General features: G+C 36.0%; 1 protein-coding gene across 8 annotated transcripts in view; it reads right to left on the bottom strand.

Moving 5' to 3' along the window:
• The window catches only part of mast4 (microtubule associated serine/threonine kinase family member 4), a 193,720-nt gene that overhangs the window by 121,672 nt on the left and 44,810 nt on the right, over window positions 1–27,238 (bottom strand). For all 8 annotated transcript variants that reach the window (XM_069187097.1, XM_069187098.1, XM_069187095.1 and 5 more), the window contains exons 2-3: window positions 15,485–15,638; window positions 8,999–9,123 (exon numbers count right to left, since the gene is read on the bottom strand). In XM_069187097.1, coding sequence (XP_069043198.1) covers window positions 8,999–9,123; window positions 15,485–15,638 — 279 coding nt within the window. The remainder of the gene's footprint in view (window positions 1–8,998; window positions 9,124–15,484; window positions 15,639–27,238) is intronic.

Genomic DNA, 27,238 nt, shown 5'->3' with positions numbered 1-27,238 from the left:
TTTATCATGGTCAGGAGTGATGCATGCTAGACTGGAAGGAGTAGTACATACTTGGAGGTAAAAAGACAGACTAGGTTAATAAAAGCAGCCCAGCCACACCACAGCAGTTAAGGGGAGAAACACATTAAGCTGAAATATGTTCATGTACCTTATGACAATGCAAGTGACTCAAGATGCAAAATGTTTAAATATCTTTCAGCCACAAAACAAACAGGAAGAAAAGCAAGTTTTAAAAGCATAAAATCACATGACGGAGAGGAAGTTGTGCTGATACATTATTTCAGGTTTTCCCAAAAAACAACTACACTCTGTTTCTTGCTTTGGAGTTCTTTGAAATAGGAAATAATAAGGCCAGCTGACAATGTCCTCAGCCTGACATATATGCTTTTTAAACTGACATTACCCAGCTACAGTATGTGCTCACCAAAAATCCATTAACACAAACAAGGCCAAAAATATGTTTAGTTACTCAGGCGAAGGTGGTGTAAAAATAAAATGACTGGAAGGCAAAGTTATTTTTTTTTGTCTCCCAAGAGTATCCCTATAACCAGGACAACCCATAATGGTGCTTGTGGATATACAGTAGATGCTATTACTAGAAATGACTAGTAAGAAGACAGTACTAGAGGGTGTACGTGTTCTGTAGCACAGACTGTCCTCAAAAGACTTACCGAAAAAATAAACGGAGGATTAGCATGGTGAATCTTTCATGATAAATTGTGTAACCAAATCGTCTGCCAACTTAAAACAAATATATAGAACACAATGAAATATGTTTGGAACAGCAAAAAAAAACAGTTTTAGATGGCTAGGTAAAGATAGGAAGGAGGATGCCCTTAAAAAAACACTAGCGAACTTCACACAAGTGAACACCTACAAAGGGCACAAACTAACCAGCAGAACCAGGAACATTTGCCAATGTGACCCAACCACTTGTCATAATTCCTCTCCAAAATCTGAAAACCCTATAGCAAGAGTTGACTGGTCCTTGCTGGTCAACGCCAGAGGAGCACATCTGTTCGACAACCCATACACACACATTTGCCCAGCATCAGACATTAAGTCCATTTCATCACAACTGCATTCTCTCTGGTCCCTCCAGCCCTCCTCAGAATAATTTGGTCCCGCTCATTTCACACTGAACAGTCCCAGCGCTGAAAACCATTAACAATGATAAAAATGGGGAGTGATGTCATTTGCTATCATCACACATGTCCGCTGGTAGCATGCGCTGGTGGTATTTTTCTTTCAAAATTCCAAATCTCAAGTGCACATCAGAAAAAAAAAGTCTTAAACAACAGAAAGAGCTACTTGATGTTCAGTTAAATAGTTAAAAAAAAAATAATAAAAATACTCTTTCTGGATCATTTAAAAGATGCTCAATCTTCTTAAACCTGATCATATTTAATTAAAACAAATTTGGGGCTCTTCATAGTTTTTTGTATTTTTCTAGAGGTTGAATGTCCTTGGGCTAAAATTCATGTTTTGCCCTGATACCCAATAGTGCTGCTTGAATTTCCATGCCCATTAAAGACAATACATTCTTTCCCTCTCTGACCTTAAACTTCATGCCCTGCTCAGGTATGATGATTTATGACAACTAACACACTGAATCCAGCAGCACAACGTCTAGTAAGAAAGGACAGTAGCTATTTCAGTAGAGGAAAAAATAACGAAAGACTAGATACATTTTCGTGCTCATATGCTGTACTTCAATTGATTGACTAGCAGACCAGCAGCAAATAAAAGAGATTGCCGCCAGGTTTGTGAGTAATAAACCACTGCCTTTGCACTGGCCTCACTACTCCCAGAAAACAGGTGGTCATCTGTGGTAACACCTGCTGCACCAGCGATTGCTGCTTAATTAGATTTCAATTTCTACATAAACCGTGCTATGGTGGCCAAAAAGGCCTGCAACCATTTTTTATTCCCTGACACCAAATTCTGATAAACCTGCAGAATACAAAATGTTCTTAGAAATTATATGAAGAACATATCACAGAAGAGCCCGGTTTCTGGATCTACACACCCTCAAAACAAAAGAAAAGCTTTCAAAACATATCATTCAGCCCTATACAACATATAAAACAAAGATAATATTTTAATTTGCATGTACATACAGTAAAATTTAATCTTTGTACAACTGAGATTCCATACATTCATTTTTTTCCTCATATACAGTACCTTCTCAGTAATATTCTGTTCTGTTTTAATAATTTACTTTCAGAATTATGAAACAACTTAAATCTCAAGATACATTTGTGTTTTACATAGCACCTCCTAATGGGATTTCTTTCTTCCAAAACCATGTACCCCATGCATTATACAGAATTTCGCTAGACTACAGTACAAAGATTCTGTTTAAAAATAGATTTTAAAAAATAATAAATATGAGCTTGGCTAGGAAAACGTGCCAGCATCTACTACCTTCCATTCCTTCTTCTTAAGCGCAAGTATATAATTTTCCGAATGGCGCAAAGGCTATTATTTATGTACAGGTCCATGTTGAATATGCATACTATATATATATTATATTATATAATACTTATAGGAAAAACAGAGATTGCACTGAATCGCATTCAGCTAAACACCTGCTTCGCTGATCTGTGTGCACATTTTACTCGTGAGCCACATGATTAGAAAAAGCAAAGAATTTCAGTTCATGACCCCACATCAAGACATTCAGAGTTGCTTAAACAAAGATGACCCGTAAAACCATTTACATAAAAAACTTTACACAAAGGTATTAAAAGAAAAGTGATAAGGTAAGATCACTTTATTTGCCATGTACAATTTCTTGTATTAAGAATTTGTCTTTTCGCATACCCCAACTTGCTCTCCTTGAGACACACAGACGGGGAGAGAAGCTCGGACAGAGTGCAGGGTCAACCATTTATACGGTGCCCCTGGAGCAGCTGGGTTTAAGGGCATTGCTCAGGGGCCCAACGAAGTAGGATTACTCTGCTGGCTGCGGGATACGAACCGGCAACCTTTCAGCCACAGGCACAGAGCCTAGGCCACAGAGCCACTGCACTGCCCAAAAAGAATGCTTGTTTTGTCCGGCAAGCACTATGTTTTAATTGTGTGTATTAATGACAGATATACTGTAAAGTAATGTGGTTCATAAATACAGAACTGAAAGAATTCCAAAGGGGTGAGGCAAAGAAAATTCAAAAGCGTTTTGTCTTTGTGGTCTCGCATAGAGACATTCCAAATGTAGTTTATTGACCCTGTGCCTTCCCTAATTATTAATTTAAATCTAATCTTAGTTACTGTATACTGTACATTTTCCCCAAGGGCTTCTGAGATTGTATTGAGGCGGTTTGAAGAAAATCAAGCATGGTCTTCCACATCAGGAAAACCTCTCGTTGGTAGCTGCCAGATCTCAAGGGGACAAAATGACATTAAGAACCTCAGTATTTTCCTTTCCAAGGGATTCAGCATCTCAAGAATTTGTAAGAAATCATCTTAAGTATTAATGAAACATTCCTGGAAAGCCTATGGAATGAGAATTTCATTAATAAAAAATGGTCAATGGTGGCAGGGAATGTTTTGAAAGAACACGTTATTAATTCTTATGAGGAGATTCTGCTTTCAGACATGGTTTAACAGACTTCCACCTAAAGTTACAGTCACTTATCATAGCTGCAGAAAAAATAACTAATTAACAGATTCTGTAAAGCCTGAAGGCTTGATCAGAAGATTGGGTTGGGAAACGGCGAGGAACTGTTGAAACTGAATGGTGTCTACTGAATCTGAATCTATGTGTAAGTGTTGGACAGATTTGCAGGCAAATCTAAAATAATTACTTTTTCCACACAACAAAAATTACACATTAAGCAGCAGCTTTGAACAAAGATGACTACATTTCAATAGATGTTTGTCTGGAAAGTAGTTTGCACATGTCAGCTTGAAGCATTCAAACAAAATGTTTCTGTGAATTAAAACAATGTCAGGCCATTCTTTAATTGCCTTAAAAGCTTTAAGAATGATGTACAGTAATAGTGAGCTACTGCACCAAACAAGTAGCAGCAAAAAGCTCAAACGTAGGTTGACTACCCATGAAAATTAAGTTTGCTACAGTAGGTACAGTATAATATATAAAAGTATCAATGAAATTATTGCTCAGTTTAACTGGAAATATTGGTTGCTGATGTTAACTGCTATGAGTTATTGCATAAATTGAATTGGAAGACAAAAGCTAGTTCCCAACTATCTTACTATCTTAGTGTTTTTTTACTACAATCACGTTTACCGACATTACTTCTTGGATCTTTTTCTCAATTAGAACCATCATAAAACTGCATGCCAATTTTCAATTCTACATTCAAAAAAGCTCGTTCAAAAAAGTAATAAAAGCTAAAGAGACAAGATTTAGCCTTGACTAATGACTTAGTGAACTTTACACTCTCTATTTAACTTAGTTTCTTTCATTTCTAAAAATATATATAATTGAAAAACAAATCAGTCTGCTTTACAGCATTTCCACTCCATCTGCACAGGAGATGTGCATCACACATAAAATCAGAATGATTTCCAAAAGCTTTAGAAAATCTTTTATGCAGAAGTGTTCATTTTAAATTTCAAGTTTAAGATGCATTAAAACATTATTAATCTTTGAATAATCATATGTAACGTGTGAAATCTGTGAAATCTGAGAAAACCTCTAATGCAGTACCCATTCCTAAAGTATTGTTACTTATTTATTTTTTTTCATAATAAAATATACCAGGAGCTTTTATTTTTGATGTAATTAAAATTTAATTGCATTTCCCTCATTATGCTTTCAGTATCCACCAGTTAAAGTTGTACAAAATTTTACTTTTAGGATTAAAACTGTTCAATGATTATTTAAATTAGCTCTCCAATGTCCACTGCAAAGAAGAAAAACAATTTCCTAATTACAGCATTTCCAAATAATCTTATGTCCACCAGATAGTGACTGGATAATTATTAGTCCATCATAATAAGAATAATTGAAAACATTTTTTACTTTAAAATAAAATTTTCTGAAAATAAACGCAGGCTGAAAAACAATTAATTTTTTTCATAGTAAGCAAAAATAATTTAAGAAAAGCTTATTTTTTAAGCATTCAGTACAGTTATTCTGCATCTTTTAGAATATATATTGTACCATGGTGACTAGTAAGCATTGGGAAAATAAATACTTTGTCAAAACTTGGATTAACCCATTTCCTTTAACTGTTTAGAATTTACCTGATGGTACCTTTGCAAGCTACTGTACATGTAATCATCATACACACGTGACATAACAGACTACTTGTGTCTGAGACCAAGGGAATGTACTTATCGCAGTAAATTAGTGATAATCTCCAAATACAACTACAAATTCAGTTCTAATAGAAACTAAATCTCAGGATGTTCATCTTAGGCTTGCTTTCTCAAGGCACAATTTGAGTGTTGTCAGAGATTGAGTATGACAAAAAAACAAACCCAGGGGTACTTCAAAACCTAATATTGCATGTCAATTTACAATGCAAATAGGACTGAAAGGAAAACTATTATGAGAAGCTTAATGGAGGCTAACAAAGTGTCTCAAACAGGTTGTGCTACCATCTGGAGTAGACACTTTTCTAATTTTAACAAACAAACTCAAGAATAATACAAAGACATAAACTGCATTTTACTAAAATCCCAGCAATATGTACAGTAGCTGAACATTACCAGAGATAAGTCACCCTCATACTGCATTGATTTGGGGGTGCAAGCAAGAAATAAGGCTCTCTGGATTTCCCAGCTATGAACATATATGAATTAACCACTAAGGTCATAGTTACAGACTACTCATGTTTACTGTTCTTGTAAATGTACAGTATAATATAAATATTGTATAGTGGGGAAGCTATTTCCCAGTCAGAAATGGTATACAGAACATTACATTAATTCATAGATACAAGCCTTCCAAAACCCACTGGTGCTGAAAACTGGAGTTAATGAATTTCAGAATAACTGGCCATATCTCAAAAGACAGTTTCCCTTAGTTTATCTACTGTAGTCTCATCTTTGTGTGTGCAAGTCAGACTTGCTCAGTCCTGATCCTGGAGCGTGGTGTGGCTGTGGGTTTTCATTACAGCTCATTTCCTAACGAGCTAAAGAAGACAGATACTGGCTTAATTGGACCAATTTAACACCTTTTTTTCTGGGCCTTCGTGTGCATTTTTATTAAAGAGACCTAGAAAATCTGAAGACACGGGCCGTTCAGGACCAGAACGGCACAGTCCTGATGTGGGGAAGTAAGCCATTTATTCTAAATAGCATTTGGCCTTTGCAGAGACCATATTGTCTCAAAGAAATTCTGGAATATACTGATTAATATCAATAAAACAAAGTGGTGATGTCCACATGCCTTTTCTGACCACAGATGCCACTGACAAAGAGAAGCTCAGACAATCTTGTAAATATTCACGTCTTTACATTATATTTTTTTCATTTGAATAAATGTTTAATTTTACCCATAGATGAAGTTAAGCATTTCTCAGGTGTACAGTAAGTGCTCTAAACAAAAATCTCCCCAAAAATCTCAATACGTCTGCTTCATATACTCCGTGGATATAGCATGCACTTGCGCCCTCTAGTGTGGTCTGTGGAAATTACCAATCACTCCACACCCACGCAAGCCATGTCCATCAATTTTCTAGTCAAGTCATTCAGTTTACTCCTTTGACTTTGTTTTGTAAACACCTTGTGCTGCTGTTCCTCATAATCAACCCGACAATCAATAGCAATTTATTCCAATCAGTATTAAATCTCATAGCTCATGCAGCTTCCAGGCCTTTACAATGTAAAAAATGCACAGCCCTAACAGGAATATTGCTAGATTGCTTTTTTTTTCTTAAATTACCTCCTCAAGAATGGCTTGATCTGTTATCTGGGCTGTGTGATCAATTTAACCAACCTGACACAGGAAATTATTAAAAGCTCTGTCATACTGAAAGCAGTATTGGACATTGACTTTAAAAGAGACTCTTGCAATCAGATTATGCAAGAAAGGCTCCTAAGCGGATTTCCTCCATCTCTATTGAATGAAGTAGTGAGGTAGTAAAAGATATTATCATTGATGGAAAAAACAGCTTTTCATGGCTTGTTATGGCATATCATCTATAATTTAAGTCTCTAAGCTTTTGTCATAGTTTGTTCTATAATGTACTACTTTACAGATATTTTGATGATTGTAGAATGATAAATTTTGAAACTTTAAAACTATAGAGGAAACACAAACAGCACATATTCCAATAAAGAGGCCTCTGAAATTACCTTAGTACTTAGATACAGAAAGGGATTTAGGAGAAAAAGTTTTAAAAACTGAATACTGGATATCTGTGCTGAACGTTTTAGGGCTCAAAGCTGTGGTATGGTACCTTGTGATGAGAGTATCAAATATTTAAACCTATCTACCAGCTTAAAAAGCCAAAGTCATGAAAAGACCAGACTTCACATTCAGTGGCAAAAGAAACTTCGAACACTGCAAATGATAAATGTTCTAAGTTCTTCTCAAGATGATAACTGTTGCAATCACATCACTAGACAAATATATCTGTCACATGAATTTGGAACGAAGCTTTTTTTACTTCAATAACAGCGGTTCACAGGTATAGGAAAGTGAAGATCCAAAGCAGCCACATTTCCTTGGTAGTTGCACAAAAAAAAGTGTCAGTCCTTTCTGTAGGTTGATTCATAGCTTGTCAAAACTCTCATTATGGCTTGCTGCCTGGTGATGTCAAAATGCTTCGATGCACGCTAGCAAATTCAATTTGTTTTATTTTTTTTTGTTTGGCCTCATGGGTAAAAGGAAAAATAAAATGAGGCTGGCATCAGCACCGACACATGGTGTGCTGAACCACTGCGGACAATCCATACATCTAAACCACCATGGGTCTTCATCATTTAATTACAACACTTCATTTTAAATAATGTAATTTCACTTTCAAAAGCTCAGTTATCACGGCTGTCATTGTGCTGTAGCTATAGTGAGGCAACACCCATATATAATTTGTTTTCCAGTCCCAGTACCGTACCGTAACTAAATATCAATCAGCAGCAGATCATTAAAGTCTTCATGATATCTTTTAACAAATCAATTTTTTTATGCCTGGTCTATAGTCTAATTGCAAGTATTTTTATTTGTCTACTAAAAGCTATGCTTAAATTTTATTGTTTTTTTCAATGGTAACCAGACTATCTCTTAACAGTATGTGCATTAAGTAAAATATGTATTTTTCATTCTTTTGCAGATTAACCCTACCACATTTTAAAAAAATCAAAACAGTAATGTATATCAATACTTCCACAGAGGCACATTTAGTTCAATTACAGTAGCTTGAAATATAAAAGTAAATATAACTCGTATTATTATACCTATACTTTAGCAGAAAAACATTTTATCGGCTTTTTAAATGCTTCAGTTGCAAAACTACTGGTAAAGAGTCCCACTAGATTTTGTAATGAGTTAATTGCAGGTTGGGGGATCACATATTATAGTCTTTAGGTCAGTTTTACTGAAGCTGCTCAAATTAAAGTTTGAACTTTAGACTGAAACATGTTTTAGTCCATCACTCTAGTTCACTTGCGAACTGCAGTGGTCTATGAAGTATGGCATAAAAAGCCAGTCCCCTCCACCATGTCAAGACTTATCTCATGTCACCAGGCCTCTTGCATGTTGTAATATTAGGAAATACCTGCTGTAGCCACCACTTCAGAGAATATCAAAATAAGGTTTTGATTTATACATCAAAAACAAGAAGATTGTTTGGTAGCTCAGCAGAATAACTTGATTAGTTTACTGGAGATGAAAAGGCAGTTTCACAGCAGGGACGAGCAGCAAGCCATAATTCTCCTGGCTCTGTTCTGGAGAAGGAAAAAAATCGGGTGAGGGCGTGTCTAAAAATAATGCAAGAGAACAGGCCGGGGCTTTCGCTGCGGCCTCTCCACAGTGATGGGCATCATCGAAGTGGTCTAATGAAAAGGGGAGTATACTTACCAAACTGGCAGTGAGAGAGGGTGCTGACTGGCCCAAAGTCTGAGAACGCATGCGGACCAAATTGGAGGTCTCTGCTGGAGTCAGCCATGCCTGCGGAGCAGAAACGTAGGGTAGCAGATACTTCCCTGTAACAGAAATCAGAGACATTATATAATAAGATGAGAGAAAATAAATAACCTTTTATAATAGAAGCAATATTAATTATCATTTTTGATGGGAGCACCAATTATAAATCCAAAGCACACTGGCTTATAAGTGGACTTGGCCCTGTTGTGAAGTAATGGCCTGCTAACTTACTGCCCCAGAGACCCGAGATCTAGTGCAGCTGGCCCTCTGACCACTGAAAAACACACTGAGAAACCAGAATCTGTTACTGAACATCATCACTATGCTTCACATACTGTAAACACTGGACAATTGGGTCTTGAAACCTGTGAATATAACTTTCGTGAATTTGCTTATTCGTGTTTCAGTCTGTCTGACGGGCTCATGAATGGGAGAAGAAGAGCAGAATGGGATGAAAACAAGCCTAAGGTTGCCAAGATCAACTTTCAAGTTAGCAGTGCAAACAGACTCAGGATTGTGAGATAAAGCCAGCAAGTGAATAACCCTCTCCATACTCCCTGCCCAGGTACGTACTACCCAGAATCCTTATCTCAACCAGGTTTTGTTTTTGTAGTATAAAGACCTGGCTCAGGGCCAGCACCTTGCAGAATCACTTCCTGGAGACAACTTCATAGCTCACTGACAGTTTCAATGTCCTCTTCGTTAAAGTGCTATTCACAGAGCAGGAAAATAGCTGGTAAGACAGAGAGAGAGTGCAGGCATTCACATGATGCAGAGAGACTCATGTTGTTTATTTTAACTCAGTGGTTCTCAAACTGTGGTACGCGTACCGGCAGTGGTACGTGGAGTGCCACCAAGTGGTACGCCAAATGACCCTGGAACTGTGTCATGTGCGCTGAAAAATCAGGACGGGTTTTCATATTTCGTATTTTAATACGTGTCGAATACGCAGCCTACGTACTACGATACAGTGCGCGCTAATAGCTCAGTGGACAGAAGAGATACTCTGTAATTCTGTACCACTCTATAGGAATGCGTGCTACGGATGCAAATGACCAATTGTATTTAAAAAAAGCTACTGTATCTCCAGCAAATAGGGAGAAAGGAGAATGTGCGTGATTTTGGAACAATGCTAACGTTGTAAACACAGGAATGCAAAGAAATACGTGCTACGAACGCAGGTAATCTTGTGAGCACACAAAAGCGTGATAACTGAAAAATATTTAAGAACAGTTCTAATTTGAGAAAAATACACCGAGCGTCTCTGTGTTTCGCTCCCATGCGCATGAAATAAAAACTTTAAATAAATACAGAAATAAAAACGGAAACGCGGAAAAATGCAAGCTTGCGGATTGCTAAAGCAGGTAAGCTACACTATTTTTGAAGAATCTTATTTACCGTTGGCAAAAGAGCTGACGCGTATAATGTGTAGAGAAAAAGCTGCCAAACAGCTCGACCTGCTGCCCCCCTCCCCCTGAAAGACACAGTCATTCATAGAATTATTGAAATGAAGGATTATATCAAAAGTACACTGATAGAGCGCGTTAAGATGAGCAGAGGTTTTTCACTGCAATTAGATGAGTCTGTAGTCGATTTGGCCAATTTGCTCGTTTACGTTAGACACGAGTTTGAGGGCATGTCCCATGAACACTTTCTGTTCTGTAAACCGCTACCAACAGGAACTACAGGAGAGCATGTATTTCAGCTTCTGAATGAATTTATCGTAGAGAATGGCCTCGACTGGATATAATGCGTCTGAGTTTGTACAGACGGTGCTAGAGCAATGACAAGCCGACCTAACGGTGCAGTTGCACGAATTAGATTGGTTGCTCCAGAAATTAATGTACGCATTACAACATCCACCGCAAGATCTTTGCGGTCAAGAAAATGCCTGACGATTTAATATCTGTTAGACTCCGTTGTGAATTGTATCAAGGCTCGAAAAATTAATTCACATCTGCTTTGCTCAACTAAACAGGCTCACCCCTCTCACTGAAATGGTGCTTTTTTATTAGTTGTTAATGTTTTTTTTTCTGTAAAACACTTTGAGAAGCCACCTTTAAAGGCGCTATATCAAATTAAGTTTATCATTATAATATTTATTATATGTATGTGTGAGTGTGTGCACGCGCGCTCATGTTGGTCATTGAGAATTTCTGGGGTTCCTATGAGAAGATGACTTGTAGGTGGTACTTGGATGCTTAGGTTGGATTAGGGGTGTTACTTGGTCCAAAAAGTTTGAGAACCACTGTTTTAACTGATTAACATACATGTAAGTTTGTGATTTCTATCGTTCATTTTAGTTGGCCATGTTATTTCAATTAAATTGAGGCCAATGCATTAGAACAAAATATCATATAAAGGATAAGGATTACTTACAGTATGTCTTTTAAGCATAGATACTATACTGCCATACAGTACACACTATATACTTTAGACAAATTCACATACTATATTGTCAAGAATATCGAGACCCTAATGTACAAGGTTAAGAGCAAATTGGCGCTTAGGTTACCCAATAGTCCTCAGACCCATGCAATAGTCTGCCGATAAGAATCAGCTTGTTAGATCTAATATTTTCTGAAGAGTACGTGTAGTATGTATTGGTTTCTGGTTTTCCAGGGTACATTTTCAATATCACACCTGACCACAGCTGGCATGTCTGTGGTCTTGATTGTCCAGATTTGTCTGATTTTAATCTCCAAGTCTTCCTGTTTGGTTTTGCTGTCTTTGATGAAAGTGTCCACCTAGAACACAATATCCTTATGACTGTAGCCAGCCATATCCCACAATATGATGGCCTCTTCACTTGATTCAACTGTGATTAAACTACAAACAAGTCAATCAGAACTTAACAAAACAGGTCACAGAGTTCACACACATACAGATCGTATTTAATAGCAACAAGATAATGCTGCATGCCATTATATCAAAAGATAACAGCTTACAAACGCGAATGAAAACAAACAAGACCAAATGTATTCCTGATTTAATGTACATCCTGGAAAACACGAGATTGGATGCACTGTAGTATGTGACTTCAAGAGCAGTCATTGCATACAATATACAGTATGTATTGAGATTAAAATAAAGCAATGGATGCCCTCGTGAATGGCACAGTTATACAAAAACAGTTGGTAAGGATGAGCAATTAACTATCACGCATCACTAAACATAACAACTGTGGAAAATAAACTGATTTTATTTTTAAAGCCTAGAGAGTAAGGAATAACTTAAGTGAGTATCTCAAAAGGGCATCTGAGATATAAGCACACAAAAACAGCTACTGCTTTTGTCTTGTTGAATACATCACTTTAATATCTGTATATAAGTTTTAAGGAAATACACAAGGCCCTGCTCTCATGTCTAGTTCTTGTCAGGAAAACTAACAAAATAGGGGGCTTGACTGTAAATTTATCGATTGTTATTCCTAGCCTAAGTTTTACACACTCAATGAAACACACCATTTCATTAGAGTTCATGGTTTTCTGAGAAATCAGGATGCTCACAGCCGATTTTGAATTGAATTTAAAGCTGTAACTTCAATTTAAATGTGTTTGTGTGCTACTTACTAAATCCCTAAAAAAACAGCAGAGAGAGTACTTCTACAGCAGGAGCATGAAAAATCACAAGCACAGATGAAGATCAAGATGGTTTGGAAAATAGTAAAAACGATAAGCTAGAATGATGTCTTCACAACAAATAAGGAAGACAAAATTTAAGTAATAGGTATCTGTGTCATCATGGCGAATCAGTACAGAGGCTATCCTGCTCTCCATGCCATCAAGCAAAGAGAGAGCATGTGATTCCCCACTGGATGGGATTTCAGTCTACTGCAGAACCTACCCTAGAAAAGCTGAAGCCCATACAGCTGGTTGAATAATAATAATAATAATCATAATAATCGTAATAATCGTAATAATAGTTTCTATGAAAACAGCAAAATTCCATGCAATTGTCTCATATAGATATTCAATGACATTGAATGTACCATTTCAAGCGGAATTCCATGTAAAATGTCATAAAAATGCTTATACATATCTAGCAGCAATAAGTTGCGCTTTATAGACTTTGAAACTCCATTTACAGAGCAGCTACGGTCATTATACCATACTATATGTGATAACCCTGGATTTCCCATGGAAATTAGCCTGCAACCCTTAACAGGAAAAGTGGACTGAAATGAAAGGATGACTAGAATATGCCACATTTCAAACAGTTCTGTAAAGGAAAACTAATAATTATTAATAAAGCATGTGATGAACAAACCACAGATCTCCTAAATCACATATGGCTGAAATAGGAAAAGCTGAGTATTAAAGATAATGGTGACAGGGTATGTAGGCTCAACTTTCATTTTATGTTTCTATCATGCACTTTCTCATTTAAAAGCAATTTTATGGACACACAGGGTGTCCAAGTTTTCAAAACTACAGTATGATCAAAAACCACATTATAGACATGACTTAAATGAAAAGCAGTTGGTAAGGATGAAGAATTTGCCATCACAAAGGAACTGTTTCATTAAGGATGTGGTTGTAAATGACAAAGTTTTTTAATCACACAAAAGGAAATATTACTTCTAGATACTGAAATATTAGGCTGCTTAACTCATTAACTTGCTATAATTCAATTTAAGACAGCATAATAAGCACGATTACAGGCACTATCATTATACAGAAATTATGATGAAACCATAAGGGTACACCTGTTTGTAAAAGAAAAACATTTCTCCTTTTTTAATTTTATCTTAAAGGGAATAAAAGCCACTAGCTGTGGAGTTTTTTTGTCCCAGGGTCATACTTGACCATAGATCTTATACTAACTGCAGGTCAATGCATGGGTGAATCAGTTTCCTACAGTTTCTGTCCTGACAATACATAAAGAGTAGAAAAACACTCCCTTACAGAATGTGGAAAAAACACATCATGAAAAACCTGGCACATCATGAACTGAAACTGCTGCCACTCAGCTGGACAGATCATCTCTCCATGCTAATCACTGTATCTCTTTCTAAGGGAAGTTAGTAGACAAGAACAATAGCCGTCACTGGGGGGTACCCTGTATCCACTCTTTAGCAAGGCCAGATGGGTGTAACAGTAATGAGAATAAACAACAAACAGATTCAGTTCCTGCTAAAGAGAATAAAAAAAAACATCATATCCAGAAAGCAAAACATAAATGACATTCAGCTAAGACTTAATATACGAAGAAAAAAAACATTGCTTCACTGGTGTCACAAACAGAATGGTTCCTATACTGCCAAAAAAAACTTATGCAAATTAAAGAAAACTGTTCTGGAAAGAATCTTTGTCAATGAACTGCACATTCACTATGGTACATATGTCTCCGATATGAACTATGGTACATAACCCAGGGCTGTGCAAATAAACCATGAGGATTATTCAATTTTACCTTCTTCAGCATACATTTCCTACAGATTGAACTTTAGGATTGAGATATAGTGTTTTATTTGGAAAAGCAGTAATTTAGATTTAAAAAACCCAAACAAAGACATTTCAATCAAATTATTTTTTCCCCCCAAAGGGAAATGTTAAGAAATAACGGTGAGAAGAACAAATAAAATTAGATTTCAAGCTGTAATTAGTTTCTTTCTAGAAATCTGCATAACAAATTGATTCCCTAATCAAAAAAGCTACAGTACAAACCTATAGTATCAATTTAGGTAAAATGATATAGAAAAAGAGACTATTACATGAAATTTAAAGAAAATAAATAAAAGTGTTTGCTGGCATATTTGAAGTACAAAAGTAAAGTGTAGTTAAATACTTGGTGCCATAAATCTTATCCCATTTGTAAGAAACTTATGGCAGCCAGGGGGTGCAGAGAACCTAGCTTATATCTTCAAAGCTTTCTGACATCTCCAGACAAACAATAAAAGGCACCACTCTTTTTGGTGTGACATACCCCACCCTTCAGAAACATCCTGTACCTCACCGAGCAGTTGGCTTATTAGTGAGAAAACAGGATACAAGCGAGGAAAAGTCAATACTTTCGCAGTGTGAACTTCTGTCCTTGCAGGCATCCATCATACCGCAGAGCAAGGAAATCCTTCCTTATGATCTGTGACGGAGCTGCTGTGCACCCATCCCAGGCTTAAGAAAAGCATGCACTTATAATTGAAAAGAATGCACAATGTCTGATTCATCTGTGCAGTCTTTTCAGGTCAAAATGAATTCCCACAGGAAATGGGTTTCTCGAAGGTGCAAGACGACAGACGGTCAAAAACACACACAAAAAATCTGGCAGACCATACAATACAGACACATGCACATACCGACAGGCAGACTAAGACAAAAAATATTGTTTGTAAAGACAGAATAATAAATGAGCACAAGTCTGAACAACGGCAAGCTATACAGTATAAACGTGCTTCTGGAACCTGTGCTTAACACCCACCTGTCAGGGCTCCTCCGAGACTCCCCCTGCGCAGGTGTTTTCCATCTTCGCTCAGTTGCCGTTTGAATTTGAAAGCTTTTCCCGAGCCGTAGGACACCTCAGGGTTGCTGGACTTGCGTACCGGGATGGAGGGAGGATGTAAGATGTGATCCAACTGGGGAGACAAGGAATAAAATGCATCTCAGTATGAAACTCACACGGCTTCCCTGACAGAAAATAGAACACAAAGGAGCCCTTCTGATATGTTGTCAAGGGGCAAGAGAGAAAACCTGTCTTCTGACACTCAAATAAATGTCTCTGTTATCAATGTATATGTGCTTTCAGTTTTTAAGTATTGAAGAGCATTTTGCATTTCCCTGTAAAAGGATTTTAACACACTATTGCAAACCCAGTGATACCTCTGTCTAACTTTACCTTGTGTAAACAATTTTACAGAGTAAAAAATGTATCTTCCTCCTTGCAGCCTTGAAAACCATGAGGAGCCCTAACAAATGTGTATCTTGTAATAGGATATAATTTGCCTGGTTAAAACTGATGTCTAGGTTCATAGATGCCATAACTACCCATATTTATGTTTGACCTCTGAAGAAGAAGATAAATGAACTTTTCAAAGCCATCTTTTTTTCCTGTAGCCCAAGATTAGAGCATAAATTTCTTTCCTGAAGTGAAACTACATACCCATCAGTTTTGCTTCCAGCCACTGAAATACCATAAGTAATGACAAATGTCTCTTTAAAATGGGCATAAATAATGTGCTGTATGCTATGATTAAAATAATCTTTCTACATAAAAAAATATTAAGGGAACATTTGGTCAAAAAAATTGTGCAAGAAGACAGTTGGTATATTTAATATTTAAGTCTCTCTTCTGTAAAGGTCCATCATATCCACTATTAAACTAACACTAAGGCAAGAAAATCAATATTATTTAATATATTCAGTAGCCACATACTGTAGCTGTTTATATCCTACTTGGAATAATCATGCTTAAATATGAAAATGTTTCTAATCTTAATTCAGTCTAGGATTTTCAAAATATTTTTGGATGCTTTTCAACCCATTTGGGAAAACAAAATTTGAGTTAAGAATTCAGATTTAATTACTGACAGAGACTAATCAGTGTGGCAGAGGAGTTTTGAAAACCACAGATCTTCATCTACAGTATGTAGTACTGGATGCTTGACATTCTGAAACCTGCATTTTAAAATTCCAAGTATAATTGGAAACCGAATTATCCTCTTTTTGGTCTAGAAATACCTCTGCATTTTCTATTGAGACTTTCTATCCCATTCACTGTTCATTTACTCCAGCTTCAAGTGCAAATAATTGAACCTTAACTTCACGAACGTGCAAAATATCTACAGTATGCTAAAATGTAGCATTGAAAAAAAACAATTAAGAAATGTTTTATAACAAATATTTGTACAGTATTTGCCCTATAATTTCTAAGTAATATGTAAAGATTTTGGATAAATGTTAAAAACGGGGATTTTAAGTGGTTTCCAACTTAATTAGTAAGACTAGGGATCCAATCATCCAGTGTGTCTGTGAAAGGAAACTCTGACACATAAGGGGATTAATTCACATCCTGAGGCCACTGGAAATGAGACAAGAACAAACCATCCTAGCCATTTAAGCCCTAGAAGAAGTGTATTTAAATTCTGAATAACAAATATTTATAATGCTAAAAGGCAGACATTTTGTGAAGCCAAGAACACAAAAAATAAGCATTCAAGTAATGGGTTATCTCAACGAGATTAATCTCTCTTTCCATTTACAATAATAAACACTTAAATGATTTAACATTAAACCTTCTGATGGCCTCACAGCATCATCTCATGCTTTTAATCATCCTAGGAAGCAGCCTTAATCTAAATTCAACATGAATGCACACAAATATCCATTCAGCCTGACTAAACTTCCATTTGTAAATATCATGCACACGTAGCAGAACACGTTATGAAAATTTACTGATTGTTTGAGTATAGTTATCCTATTTAATTTCTATTCTATTCAAACTCACTCCTCCACTCCAGAACCATTTCCTCAAGAGCTCATACAGAATGAAGGACTGGAGACATCAATGGCCATTTTCATGTTTCCATGAAATGTGGGAGAACTTGAAATGATAGTATTCAATACAACACATCATACAAAGTAAGATAGTTACACTTCTAAGCATCCTGACAAACCACATACATTTTGCCTTATTTTCAATTGTAAACAACGAGAAACCTCACACGTAGGCTTAGTCTTAGGTGATAGTAATCTTTCATTTTTGGTATAACTTCTTATTCTGGCACCTAACCAGGAACATTACTAGTCTTGAACACTTTTGGATAACAGGTAATAAAAATAAGAGAGCTCATTGTGCTTCTTTAGCTTATGAACACATCAAGTAGGAATTGACTACAACCGATAATCCCACTGTACTTCAAACAAAAACAATTAAAACAAAAAAAAACAAATTTAAAACAAATTAAAATGTAGTTGTTTTTTTTTCCTAGAAATGAGTCAGTCACATAGAAGTACATGCAGTCTTTTACTAGGCTGTTATGCATGAACAAACCTGGCTAAAAAACATTGTCTATAAAGCCTGGTCTTCGGTATAACTGACCAGCATTAAGTACATTAAAATAACTAAGATCTGAAAAGTAATGACATTCAACATCCAGGAAACGGTGCATTAAAAATCTAGAATGCAAGGAGAAGGGCAGCTGTGGAATAGTACTGTGCTGTGATCCTCTTCCCTTCAGACCATTTAGCAAATGGAAAGGTAAACTGGGGAAAAGGGAAAGTGATCCCTCTATGTTCTACTACCATGTGTTACATGATGCACATTCCAGAAGGAAGGTGGAGCAATAGTGGTCAAATACTGTAGGATCGCTGATACTGTATCACACAAGATCTCATTATTGCATTATTACTGGAGTATCTTCTCCCCCAGATTCCTTGAAATATGATGATGCAGTAAGGAATGATCTAATTGGATTGCCTACTTTTTGTGGAAAATCTCATGGTAGACACTCATAACTACAGAACTAAAGAAACAGAATTCCTGCTCACTGCATAAGACAATACAGCTCATACAAGCCCAAGTGAAAAGAAAGTACCTGATTTTTTCATCTTTTATTTACCAGTTCCACTGTATTCCACAGAATATTGTTGTGCTTATATAAAAAAGCATGTTAACTAGCAGTAAAATATCTGTTTGTAAACATATGTACAGTATATATAATATTTTAATAAAATGTACACCTATTTGCTACTTCCTTGATATTAATATTCTCAACTTGATATTTATAACAATAAAAAGTGGCGATAACATTCAGCAGTAATTTCTCTGACAGCTAACCATTATACTGTATGTAATAATTATATATAATTATGTCCACATAAGTGATACAGTATTTCTTCTGTTGGAATAAAGGTTCCCCAGTTTATTTTCCATTAGGATTCGATTGCCTTTGACAAAACATAACTAACAAGTTATGGATAGACTGGAATAAAGAAAACTGTTTTCTTTAGCTTCTACCTACCGTACTACAGAAATGAAGGCAGGGGGACTGCGTCTTGAGTTTGTGGAGGGACTGACTGACATCAGAAGGACTATAGGGATACCCTTGAAAGAGCCAGATTCTCCAACTTATTCTAGTCTTATCGAAAAGAGTCACAGTAATCCTACAATCTTTTTCTTCACAATCAATAAAATGCTGAAATAAGACATTGAGTCTGCCCCCCTTCCCCCTCTTCTGAATAATGTAAAATTCATGTGATCGTTTCAGACCAACACGGATAATATGAAATATTAAGCAGTGGTCAACTTCTCTTCCTTCAGTTAAGTGAACAGAGAAAGGTCTGACTGTTCATCTGCAGGCTTAGGAACAATATTAGTAGACCTTTCTTCTGTTACAGTCATAACAAGTGAAGCTGCACTGTCCTCATTTCCACCATCAAAAAATGTTCAAACCAGCTTGTCTAGCTTTCCTCTCTATGCAAAACATTATAACAAACAGCATTCATTAAATATATTTTACACCAAAATACATCATATCCATATCCAACTGCTGACCTCATTCCTTGCACTCATGAGCACTGCTAACACTTGAATTTGAATTTCTCTCACTTTATTTTTCTTGATGCTGTCTAAGAGGTAAATAGAATGTCTTGTTATCTCATACTTGTTATAGCTACATCCAAAAACAATGTGTCCTGGGTCCTATCCCTACAACCTGAACTCAAAGCTTCTGTTATCAACTTCAATGGATTTCTGAGATTTGGTTTTGTTTATATAGGCTTAATGTATGTTGCTAATAAACAATGGCCTGTGCTTAAAAACTATCATCCTAATTCCAATTTGCATTTTCTTCCAAATATTTTGGGATGAGCAGTGATAAAATTACAATTTTATCTTAAACTAAATGAGACTTTGAACCTTGTCAGTCAGACAATACTGAAAACTTTAATAATTTGCTGATGGCTTCCGATTTGATTGCTTTACATTCTCCTTCTGGGCTACAGTTTTCACTTCTGCCAATGACGATATCTTCTGGATGGCTGATGCTGATTTACATGCCGATTAAAACCGATAGCTATGGCTTCTGCACGTTTCAAGTTTCTGACAAAAAGATATGGATACAACAAAACCATGTCTTCGACCTTCATAGCAAAACCAGAGTTCTGTCATGGTTTAGGTTCATAGGCTCCCAACATCTGCCTCATAAAGATGGTGACTTTATGGCAGTTGACAGTGTTGGAATAAAACCACTGATGGAAGTAAAAAACTTAGTGTTGTCATTTGAAGCACATCATGAAACATCACAAGAGTATCTTTTTTACGGGCGGAGCGGTAGCTCTGTGGCTAAGGATCTGCATCCGTGGCTAGAGGGTTGCCGGTTCAAATCCCGCGGCTGAGCAAGGCCCTTAACCCCAGGTGCTCCAGGGGTACCGTATAAATGGCTGACACTGCGCTCTGACACCAAGCTTCTCTCTACCCCTGTCTGTGTGCCTGTGTGTCTCATGGAGAGCAAGCTGGGGTATGCGAAAAGACAAATTTCTAATGCAAGAAAAAGTTATCTTACCTTACAACTATGTAACATTACTCAATTGAGAATCTCTTTTGTCTAACTCTTGTGTACCAACATAGTAATACATGTGTTTAATTCATAAAGACAGGATTAATATAATGCCCTTCTTCCTGGATTATCTTCTGAAGTACTAAACAGATTTCAGAATGTCCAATGTTCCTGTGAAATAATAAAATAGTTCTCCCATCTCCTCATATTTAATGTACCGAAAGATCTTGCACCAGGTTAAATTAAGGACTTATTGCATATGTAAAATTCAAATGTTAGATTGAGCCTGTTTCATCAAAGACCAGTTAAATCATCAAAGATAGTCTTCCTGTGTGCAGCTATCACCATGAAACTCACTGCACTAAACCATTACGGAATAGATGTTAATTCTTCTTAATATAAAATGCATATTAAAATGTATATTAAATTATTTTAAATGTACGTTTACTTTGTGTATTATATTTTTATGAATGTACACTGCTCTGAGATTCTTGAAAAGTGCTTGTAACAGTTCATTTTCATTTTTAAACTAATTTGGGGAATCTAAAAAGAACATGTAGAATCTATGTACTGTAGCTTATGAATGCTTCTGTATAGATAGCCAAGGAAATATTCTGCCCAGTAGCTACCAGTCTTGTAGTATTTCGACTGAATGCATCTGGGAACTGTAAATTAACAACTTACAGTATCCTCATATTATTTCACAAGTGATTTTTTAACATCTCCTTTCCTTCTACAGTTTAAGAGCTTTAACCTGCAAATTGATTGTGTGTTCATAATTTAACTGGTTCCTGTATGCTGCTCTAGGGCTGTCTAATTTAATCTCTCCACATAATAATAATTAATATTAAAAGAAACTGAAAAATGTCCCTATCTTATTCAAAATCTTGAGATGGGAATGTTCCTGAAATCGTACTTATCTTAACATGGAATGATTCTAAAATATTCATGTTCATTTATATCTCCAGTGCAATCCTATAATTGAGAATAAGAAAAAAGGCTGTCATTTGATATGTAACGAAAGGCATGTTTTTAAATCTAATGAAAATCGAGTCATTAAACTGTTTGAATGTCCTTGATGTTATTAATTGGCATAGAGCCCCTTTCATTTTTTTATGAGCACACTACATACATTAAGTCAAGATCTCCAAGGAAAAAAGAAAGGATTTGCATGTTATTTCATTCTGATTAATGAGGTAATACTACTGTATTTGACATTTTGAGTTTAGAATTAATACATTAAACATCCAAAAACATTTTGAAGCAGCGGTGTGGACCAGTTGTTCGGTAACTGGACAGCTTGAGTGAAATCCCAAGCGAGACACTGTTATTGAGAAAAGTTTTTCAGTACAGCAGACAATACAATTGATATTGAATCAATTTTGACCAGTTAAAGAATTTAAACCTGTTCTTATTTACTGCAGGTATTTTTACATACAGCAATCAGTTCAGGCAAAGCACTGTTAACTGCAAGATCTGAGGCATTACTCACACTTGTTTCTGAGAAAGACAGAAACTTAAGCACCTTGCCAATATTTCTCATGAAACAGTAAAATAACATACAAGTCTAAACACCTGAAAAGTTAAAATGCAGACAAATTTGAAAAAATTATTGGTATTATTTAAGTCAAACATTTAATTCATCTTCCTTTCAAAGACATTCTTAGACCAAGGTAGAAACACTGGAGTTTCTTATTAAACACAATCACAAATGGGTATAGGGCAGCAACTCTTATGACATGCATACCTGACTGCGTGATTCCATGTTTATACATCAACAGATTGTTTGGAACCAAGTTCTGTTGTTATTTAAGATGAGATCTGAAAATGAGTTTGAGTGAAGGAAACGCTTAAAAACCATGGTTGATTTAATTATGAATTCAATCATCTTAATTAAGACATACCTGTAAGTTGGAACAAAAATCAGAAGGCACAAAAGTACTCCAGCATCATGACTGCAAAACTAGACTAAGGAATGTTCTATTTCCATACCATAAGATGTAAATATATCAAAGTAAACCACTGACATTATGATTGGCACAGTACAAAGAACTATGAATATGAATGTATAATGTATAATTTGTGCCCAACACGCAACTTTTGTATAAAACACAAAACACACAACATACAACTTTTGTGCCCATTTTTGTTAAAGAAAGGGATTCAATGATAATATTCAAATATAATAAAGGTGAACACAGGGAGAATGTCTCCTGTATCACATCTTTGCAAATTGCAAACAGAGATGTCTGCTTACAGAATGGGATATAATTTGTGAGCTTTAAAATACACAACTTATGTCCTATTATGAAATATTCACTATATAAATTATTTTGGTATATTTTTGTATACAATACAATTAGAATGGCAATGTGTAAATATTAACTACAAAGTGTTTATTGGCAGTGCGGTTTATGAAGAATAAAGAATATCCTTTGGCTTCCTTTAAATTAATGTATATTTACTACATAACTCATCAAGAATGATACTACAGGTATCTAAAAGTGACATTTTAAGGATTTAAGACTTTGAAATAATGATAATGTGTTGTTTGTGGTGCGACATGTAACAAGATAGAATTTTGTCAGATTGTAGTAAACAGAATACAAGTAGTAGAATATACAGTATGTAGTAAATGTTTCATTCATCAATTTTGATTGATTTTTTAATTTAAAAACATTGCACGACATGTGAAAAGCTGCAGAAAGCCATTTTCAGTTAGAACATTCATTGAGAGCACTCTGCTTTTAAAACTTAGGGAAAAAAATAGTCTCAACCAACAAGTTGTTTTAGTTTTGTTCACTGGCCAGGGTGGCAGCATTCTAATTTGTGAATGGGCAGGTCGAGTGAAAGTGGGGGAGGAGAAATGGTTTTAAACTGTTCCGAAATATGATTCTAAGAGAACAATAATAGTGAAAAGGAAGAGGACTTCCCTTATTACACAAACACATGGAGTCAGACACTGGCTGATGTGCCGTCTCCGTCTGGTCAGGAACACCCTCTCCTCAGAGAGTATTAATCACGTCCCGTTTGCATTCGAGTCAGGCCGCCTTGTGACCTGTGGATACTAAGGTACAGTATGGCAAGGAGACCAGAAACCGTAACCCAACAAGAGCCAAATGGAAAGAAATACTTCCTCTAGGAGTACCTTACAGTTTAATGACTCCATTGTGTTACAAACATGTCTTACATGTGTCCATGCATGGCAGTAACATCAGATGAAGCTGGATAAATGCTGACAACAAGATGGAGACTTAATACAGAGTTTTGTTTTTTTGAGTCCATTAAATCCTTATTAAGCTCCACACAAACAAGTGCTTAATGTGTTTTTATCACAGTAAACAAAGGCTTTCAGTTTATTGATTGATTTAAAAAAAAAAAACTGATGCGCTTTTTTAACATCCTATCTATTGTAATATTACTGCAATGGTTAAAAAAACTCATTTAAATTAGTAGCATCTGACCCTCCAGTTTCGTGGTATTTCTTTTAGTGTGGTGACTTATTATTGACGAGATCTAAATTCTTTTATTAAAAATAAGAAAAAGTATATATTTCACAAAGAGATTTAAGAGATGTTACAGCTCTTTTAAAAGAAATGAGCATTATAATATGGTTGTAACTTTACTGCTGGCATACAGCCTACAGTGTGCTTCCCCAGAAACATCACTAACTCCAACATAAAAGATCATCATGTTAACATCATGAAGGCTTTGTGAAGGATCAATTTACAGTGAACTTCAAATCAAGCGAAGGCGGCACAATATCAGGAATATCACAATAAAAGGAAATAAAACCTCTTCACACCCTACAGAAGCCATGCCGGCATTTGCGGTACATGGCAGCTCCGCCGAAAGAGAAAAGCCGGCTTTATCTAAAACAGCTTCAGTTACTCCTTCACAGCAAAACAAAATGCAGAAAAAAACCCTCTCAAACACAGAACAAAAGCAATGTGAGAGATAAAAGAAGGGGCTTCTCCTCCACGGCTTTATGCTTATTAAAGCAATCACTCTCCAGTCTGCTGCAGACGTTCCTGACTAGAATACTGGCCAGTAAATATCAGTAGACAAACAACATTATTCTGTGGCAATAAAGAACAATGCTTGCATACAGTCATCTCAACAGTGCTGAACATCATCCAGGCTGCATGACATTTCAAACTCATTTAATAGAAACAGAAACTGGGTAGACCAGACATTAAGATTAGGTAAACTGAGGTAAGGAACTTGCATTTAATTAAAAATATATACATTTACACTCCCTTATTTACAACTCCATTAAATTAATTTCACAATTTTGCAAATTAGCAAGAAATAGCAAAAGAGACAGATAGACGAAAGAGCCTCATGATTCTGACATTCTGATGCACCTTCACATATAAAAGAAAAGAAGCTTTAACAATAGCTACAAACAAACCATTTGAATGGCTTTCCATTGACATGAAATACTGAAGTAAAAAAAGAGGTTAGGTTTCTACAGAACAGATGTAACCTACAAAGAACAATCTATAGAAATTGTATGAGTCTTCAGCAAAAACAAATTAGGTCGGGGCTCATATGTTTTTAGGGATAAACAAATGTGCTTCAGGTCAAAGACAGTAACTGAACCCTAACAAAAACATACAGCAGTACTGATGTTTAAACTGACAGAACTACAATGAATATACTCATATTAGCCAGATTTTTAAAAACTCAGTGTTGCTGCATCTATAAAATGGTTTTAGTGTGTGTATATGGAAACTTAACTATTTCAAATATGCTGACTGTGAAAAAGTCATGTTTCATGTTTGCCATTTTTTCTACTGAACAACCACCAGGTGGCAGTACAGAGTTTTCGAATCAGTGCTTAGAGTAATAAATACCACACCAAGTTCTGAGTATGAGTATTGTAATCAGGAAATATGAAATAATTAATATTACTAACTTTACACATTTAATTGGATTCTCCCTAAGGCTTGATAATTAAAGTTGGACTTCGGGGATAGTTGAAGTGGGACCCCTCTATTATACAGGCCCTTTGAGACTCTATCAGATTGAAAGTGCTATACTGTATAACATTAAAGCATTATTAATTACTACAAATTGCCAAACACATTTTCATCAACAGTGGTCTGAAGTTTGTTGGAATTACTTTCATTTTGAAAACTTGCTACTCTGCACAAATGATTCCTGTAAGATGTTGATTTGACTGGCAAGAGCAAAATCAGAAAAGGTACTTTGAAATTAAAAAAAATGTAGCCCATTCAAGCCACTGTTGCACTTTTTCCACATGAACAGGCTTTGAAAAGAAGCAGTTGAAATTTGTAGCTAGCTTCAGGTATCACAATGTCCTTTTCAGACATTTCAAGATTTTGTCATAGCAATTTACACTAAGCCAGCATGAAGCAAGGTTGGAAATCAGCCAAAGATCAAATCAAAAGGCTTAGGTGTTCTAAAGAGAAGGAGTTTTTGAAAATGTGGTCCACGTCACTGGTTTGGTTGATACTACTGCACAAATGTCATGTCAGTGAAGCAGGTTACAGAATATCAGAATATTTTTGAAGTTGATCAGTTACCCCGTGTTAAACGACAAGCAGACTGACAACTGACCACTGCCAATCAGGCAACCCACCACATAGACTCTTGCATAAATACAAATGCAAATTTATAATTGCATTATGAGAATCATACCTACAGTATCTAATTTAAGTGTCCCTTGGTGAAATGGGAATCGAGAATTTGACAGTTCAGTGTAGTTATAATTGTAACAAGCTGGTGAGAAATAAAGCAGAAGTAGGTACAGGTGATGATGCCAGGATTTCACAACCTGCCAGTTTAATCAGTGCTACAATCCCCCAAAAAAATGATTGTGAAAGGTTTTGTGATATGTGTCAGGATGCAATCTTCATTCATATACTGTAGGTTCTCAGTTTATTTCATCTTACACCATGGCTCTAGAACTATGCCTGCCAATAGGTCTAGATAGACTACATGGCGATTGAAAGTGGCAAAGTGGCCAGTTTGATTTTGAAGAAAAAATCCTTGCAAATCGCTAGGAGAAGCCTTATAAGCTGTGTCAGCTAGCTAATCTACTGTCTTTGTAGCTCTACAGTTCACCGTCTCTAAAGGGCACGAGACTGGTCATGCTTTTTTATGCACTGAACGATTTATGTGCACCCCATAAATTCTTGGAAAGCACTATATATAGTATTTTAGCTCCGCCATTTATATGAAACCACAGCATTTTCTTAGTCTTTTTCATTCTGGCAATTAAGAAACAAGTCATAGGATGTTTCATCTTATCCTTAAACTGCAAAACAAACAAGTGGAAAGGAATATTTGTACAATCTGCCTCTGGATAGCAGCCAAGATATCTCATGACTAGCATACACTTGCATTGGTAACGCCTATTGATAGTGCCTAAAGAAGAAGATTAAAACAATGTTGGCACCAATTGTCAACCAAAAAAAGATATGAAGATAGAGAAAACAAAGTTGCCTTTTCAAAGATACCTGAAAAGCATTCTAGTTGTTTCTTTTAATGAAACAGACATTATACAGTAAGTGAGGTAAATTCAGAAATTCTAAGAGAACAGGCAGAAGATGTGTCTGTACCTGCCTAAACTTCAACATGATAATAATAATAATTGCTTGTACTTATATAGCGCTTTTCTGGACACTCCACTCAAAGCGCCTTACAGATAA

The sequence above is a fragment of the Lepisosteus oculatus genome, chromosome 3 (genome assembly GCF_040954835.1).
Source record: "Lepisosteus oculatus isolate fLepOcu1 chromosome 3, fLepOcu1.hap2, whole genome shotgun sequence".
NCBI classification, from domain to species: domain Eukaryota; kingdom Metazoa; phylum Chordata; class Actinopteri; order Semionotiformes; family Lepisosteidae; genus Lepisosteus; species Lepisosteus oculatus.
The sequence above is the reverse complement of the archived record's forward strand: the minus strand, read 5'-3'. Positions and strand labels throughout refer to the sequence as shown.